This window comes from Dipodomys ordii, unplaced genomic scaffold (genome assembly GCF_000151885.1).
Source record: "Dipodomys ordii isolate 6190 unplaced genomic scaffold, Dord_2.0 Scaffold139, whole genome shotgun sequence".
NCBI lineage: Eukaryota > Metazoa > Chordata > Mammalia > Rodentia > Heteromyidae > Dipodomys > Dipodomys ordii.
In genome coordinates, this window is record NW_012267355.1 from 1,882,855 (window position 1) to 1,888,854 (window position 6,000).

The following is a 6,000-nucleotide window of genomic DNA, read 5'->3' on the forward strand; positions in this document are numbered from 1 at the left end:
ACAGCTGCACTTCTCTGGCTTTTTAGTGGTTAATTGGAGATAAAAGTCTCATAACTTTTCTGCCCAGGCTAGCTTCAAACTGCAATCCCCAAATTCAAACCTCCTGAGTAGCTAGGATGACAGGCGTGAGCCAGTGCCTGGCTTGTTTAGCACTGTTAAAAAGATGTACAAAGATGTTATTATTTCCTAGAAACAGAAGCATTTGCTTTCTGGTAGTGTTTACTGATGAGTAATCAGAGCATGCAGACAGGTAAGATGATTTTGACCAGTTGAGTAAGAGTCACAGTACATGGGAGCAGGGGCTGCAGTCCTCAGATCCTAAAATCCCTGTCTCCAGGTGTTTTCTCCATAATGGCACACATTTTTCATTTGAATAAAGTGGTCTGTTGCTTATCTGATGTGTCTGGCATCTCACTTCACTGTCAGCAGTGATTGATTCTTGGTGTCATCAAAGAAGAGTCTTGAGGTGATTTTTATTGTTATTATTTTTATTCCCAGCTTTCGTATTTAGATGTTGAAGGCAATTCTATTAATATGGTGCAAATGACATTCCTGAAACTTCTGACGGCCTCTGCACGGCAGAACTTCACCTATAACTGTCATCAGTCAGCTGCCTGGTACGATGCATCCTCGGGAAGCTATGACAAAGCGCTTCGGTTCCTGGGGTCCAATGATGAGGAGATGTCCTATGAGAACAGCCCCTACATCAAGGCTCTGTATGACGGCTGCGCGGTGAGTGTGACCTTTGCAGCCTTCATTCTCAGAGCTGGGAAGAAGCTGGGAACCACCCACTTCCTGGAGAAGACAGATTTCTCCCGTGGAATGGATGTTAGTCATTATTAAGAGCTGATGCTTATCACTGACAGGAAGATGCAATGTGTTCACCTAGCTTTGTGCACTGCGGGACACTCTAAAATACATACAGCCATGTATTTTTATGTCATAGAAGGTCAAATTTAAAGTGATGTAGCCTATGCTGCCTTGATCCATGAGTTTAAAATTGACAGAAAAACAAATAACCATTTTGTCATCTATACAGTAGAGCTTATTATTTGTCACGTTGCCATATCAGCTTGGAAGCTACTCTCATTTTTGCTCCCATACTCTAGAACACTCTATGTGGATTCCCTGGGTAGCTAATTGCTTAAGCTCCATAGTAATGACTGAAAGGAAATGATGGTACAATTAAGTGAGCTTTTGCTTTTTGAAATTTTGAGTTGTCCAGCTATTGCTTAATAAAATTTTGCAGACCAAACAAACACACAAAAAGAAATGATTGGCGTATAAGTAAAACCGAGAAAATAAAATGAAGTAAATGACTCAGAAACTGTGGACAACTTTCCCAGTGTAGTATATTGTTAACTATTTGTAAAATCAATATATAGCAATAGGAATATTTTGGCTTTTGACCTCCTATGCTGTGTTTCAATTGTCCTTAAGATAATTTCAATGTACTTATGTGTATGTATAATATTATACATATATTGTATATATTATAAATATATTTATATATAATAGGTATATTTTGTAAATTATATGTAGTTTTATATATAGGTATAATTTTCAAATGTCTATAATAGTAAGATTGCATTATTTATATGATGGGATCAGTACCAACAGCAAATTCAACAATAAATCATACTGGTCAATTTAGTAGGATACATTTTAGCAGTGAAATAGTTTGGAGTATTATAGTCACATAATTAAAGCTAAATACTAAATTTAATGATCAACAATAGATACCTGTCACCTGTCATAAAAGAAGTGTTACTACATAATAACTGTCAAATCAGACTTCGTATTCTCTTCTCTGCCATCTTCCTACCCCTACTCAGATGATTAAGAAGAAAATAATGTCTCAATAATGTTAAATAGTGCTGTAACTTTAAATTTCTGCTTAATTTTACAGTCCCGAAAAGGCTATGAGAAGACTGTGATTGAAATCAATACGCCGAAAATTGATCAAGTACCTGTCATTGATGTCATGATCAATGATTTTGGTGATCAGAATCAGAAGTTTGGATTTGAAGTTGGTCCAGTTTGTTTCCTTGGCTAAGACTAAAACAAAGAACACACAAAATCAACAGAAAATATGCCTTGATGCCACCAAACCATTTTATGCCACATGCAGACTTTGAGTAAGGATGGTATAGAATACAATTTGGTATACATACATGTACCAATTAGGAAATACTGATCACCCCAAGAAAGCTTTGGTAATCAAAAAGATATGAGCTAAGGTGGCTGGCATTGAGACAAGGCTAAATCTTGATTCTTGACCTTCATCTCTCCTTTCCCTATTTGGATTTCTTTGGTGCTGTAGAAAAAAAAGAGAGAAAAATTATATATTCCTTAAAATAATGGTGCTCATTCCCGTCCATAAGGACATGCTAAAAATGTGTATTAATAAATTGTAATTATTTTATGTACAGTTCTACACTGTTTTCTGTGTCCATTTCCAAAACGTGCACATGTCTCTGAATTCCATCCAACTTAATTTTTATGAGTGACAGAACTGTGTTGGCAATGAATATTGTAAGACAAAATCAAAAAAAATTAAAAGTTGCAATTTCAGATGACTCTAATTCCCTTTCTTTGATTAATAATAAAATGCTTTTGTATATATTGATGTTGAAGAGTTCAGTTATTTGATGTTACTAAAAGATTTCTCACAGGGCAAAAACCTGAAAAACTTGGGAACATACTCCAATCAACTCTTGTTTCTGATGTTGTGTTTGTTGAATTTCAGCCAAAAATATCACGCATTTTGACGCTTTATTCAATGCTATACCTCAATTTTTTCCACAGAATTTAGGATTTCACAGGATACCTGTGTATATGGAAAACAAGTGAGTTTATATTTGGACAAGAGAGTGTGTCAGAGAATTTGAACAAATGGATGTCTCCATTAAAAAAAAGAACCATATGTACATTTTCATTTTTTCTCTACTTTATCTGATTTCATTGTCTTCAGTGTGTTTCAGTACTTCAGTGCTTCAGGTTAATATGAAAGGTGAAAACTAAACAATTATTAAGGATTTGTGCAATATTAGATTTTAAACAGCCAATTTTTTTGAATTTGATTTGCATATTATGATAGCCTCAAATAATATTTTACTTCCCAACAAATACTTCTTTTTTTCCTTTCAAGATAACTGCACTTATTATTTGACCAACCTAATGACTAAATATATATGGGTAGATTGTTTTACAACTCAGACTTATTCAAGACAATGAACATTTTTCCACTACGGTATGTTCTTTCAGGTAGCTTGAAATAAAAGAAAAATTAAATATTACATTCTGAACTTGTATCTATTTTAAGTAATATATGTAAGACTGGGAAATAAATGTTTTATTATTTCTTATATGAAGTGTTAAATTAATACCAAACTCCACTGGAGCATTTTCAACTGATAATTTATCACAAAAGATCATACTTGTAATATTGAAATTCAAACGTGCACATTTGTCATTCAGAATTTCTTTTATTTTTGGAATCAATTTTGTAAATGTCCTTTCAAAAAGGGAGATATGAACTTATAAATAAACTCAAGTCTTGCCTACCTGGATTGGTCATTTTCTTTCTTAAATAGCCTCCCAGTTATTCTCTTTTGTAGTTAAGAAATTTGATCCTCTTTCGTGACCATCCAGATTAGAATAATTTTGTACTTATGAAAAATGAATCAATTTCCAGAGACAAGTTGCTTAAATTCTCCACATGGGTAAAATATTAAACACTATATGTTAATGCTGTCTTTCTATAGAAGAATACTAGATATTTATAATTTAGTAAAAAGATTTTTAGCAGTAAGCATTTTATGTCACAAATATATTTTCTTGATTTTAGCATTCAAAAAATCAGTCTCGAGCATATTATTTTATATATATTCATAAGCATACATAGAACACCAGGTTTTATCAAGAAGGATTCTATACATCAATTTACATTTGATGAAAGTATTACTATCAATAAGAGAATATAAGCTTTCATCTGAGATGCATCATTATATCTTTAAATGAATAACACAGTGGGTATAGAGTGAATGAGTAGACATGTTCTATTTTTTTCCTATTTGTACACGGATAGCACTTTCTGCATAATATCTGACATTTTTAATCCCTTATAATTGATTTAATCTGGACAAAGTTGAGTTCAATGGAGTAAAAACTAGTATTTGTTAGGAACTATTTTAGGGCCTTTTACTCTTAGTGCAGGTCCTATAATCTGTGAGTTATTTGTGTGAAAATTATGGAAAATGTAGGGGTCTTGAGGAAGGAGTCATGCATCTGAAGTACACATTTTGATGTCTGATGAAAAGTAAATGAGGAATACAAAAGTAAAGGTAGAACCTATATACAATTTTTACATACAATAAATTCAGGTACAAATGTATTCACAAATTAACCAGTTCTTGACACAAGTAAGAGAATGTTCACCAACCCAATGTGTATTTTGTTTTCCACAGGTGACAGCTCATTTCAAGACTTGCTCTACTTCCTAAGCTCTATTTCCCAGGAATATGCTATCCAAAGACACGAGGAGTCATTATATATCTCTTTGTGCTCTTTCATCAGCCATCTATTTCTGTCACTTTCTTTTCTTGATTATCTTCCTTGCCTCTTCTTCCCTCCCCATCTTCATTACCAATCTGACACTTTCGAAGTAATATGTTTTTTTAAGCACAAAATTATAAAAGCTGTCATTCCTTTCAACATTATATCTAAACTCATTCCAAGAAAGGCTTCTAGAAAAATTCCAATATAGGAAGTGGTGCTGTAGCTCAAATGGTAGAGTGCTAGCCTTAGCTGAAGAGCTGAGGGACAGCGCCCAGGCCCAGAGTTCAAGCCGCATGACCGACATTAAAAAAAAAAAAAAAGAAAAAATTCCAATATAATCGCTTAAAACCTATACATAAAATTCTTCACTTAATGTCCATAACCTACAATATTGGTTTTGTTTGTATCATTCTTTTCATAAAACAAATTCTTCTTAATCTCTTCCTCGCCTTCTCCCTCTGTTATCTTAAGGAAACACACACAAAACTGAAATAACATTTTCGAACCCATATTTATTGTGATGCATCCTAATATGTAATATTCCCATTCTGTGCTATTGCAATTCATTCTAGAAGATATTAATTATACTCATAAAAGTGATAAAATATTTACTTGGGGAAACATTGGGAAATAAATACCAAACACATTAAAGGGAAAGAGTATTTAAGATACAGTTCTCTTGTTTTGCCCTCGTGTTGAATTATTCACACTATAGAACCAGACATCCCATGAGCAAGGGAACTGAGCTCTGCTCACAGTAGCTCACTCTGGTCTCATTTGTCTAACTACACTATGACTTGCCATGGTTGTGCAAGTTAAATATGTCAAGCTATTGTGTGCACAAAGATGCCACTTAAAAATTCAATAGTCATGCCAGCATCAATGAAAACATAATATTCATGCTTAGTATGGGGGAAATGGCTTTTAAAAGAAGATAACATTGCCATTGCACATCTGTATACTGAACAATAAAACTGTAAAAGTCATCATTAGAAAACTTACAGATCATCACATATGCTTCTATGTGGAAAAAGGTAAAAGTCTAAAAGACAGCTTTCAAGGGTAATTTTTCATATTCTGAAGATAAATGATATTTCAGCTTTTTTGTATTTTGCTTTCTTAATCATCTTTTGCTTTGGGGGAACAAACTACAAACATCCTGACTCTTATCTTGGAAATCAGTTTTTGCCAAGTAAAAATTTTCATTTGTAATGACAACAAAGCAAGAAGGGATGAATCATCAAATAAACACAAAAAAGTTAGAAGCTCTTTATGATAATTCTAATTACCGCTATTCAGATAGACATCTGAACTCAGGCTCAATGGTAGTCCCATTGTACAGTGTGTGAGTTAGTGTGTAAGGATCCTCAGACAGAGTCTTTGGCCTCCTTCATAGGGACATCGATGAGTCAAATCCACATTTTTATAAAAAATATTAGG

The 6,000-nt window shown here is 33.5% G+C and overlaps 1 protein-coding gene across 4 annotated transcripts in view; it reads left to right on the top strand.

The window, feature by feature from the left end:
• The window catches only part of Col11a1 (collagen, type XI, alpha 1), a 175,051-nt gene extending 172,388 nt beyond the window's left edge, over positions 1-2,663 (top strand). For all 4 annotated transcript variants that reach the window (XM_013031401.1, XM_013031403.1, XM_013031400.1 and 1 more), the window contains 2 exons: positions 499-732; positions 1,910-2,663. In XM_013031401.1, coding sequence (XP_012886855.1) covers positions 499-732; positions 1,910-2,056 — 381 coding nt within the window. In that variant the 3' untranslated portion in view covers positions 2,057-2,663. The remainder of the gene's footprint in view (positions 1-498; positions 733-1,909) is intronic.
• The last annotated feature ends 3,337 nt before the right edge of the window (positions 2,664-6,000 follow it).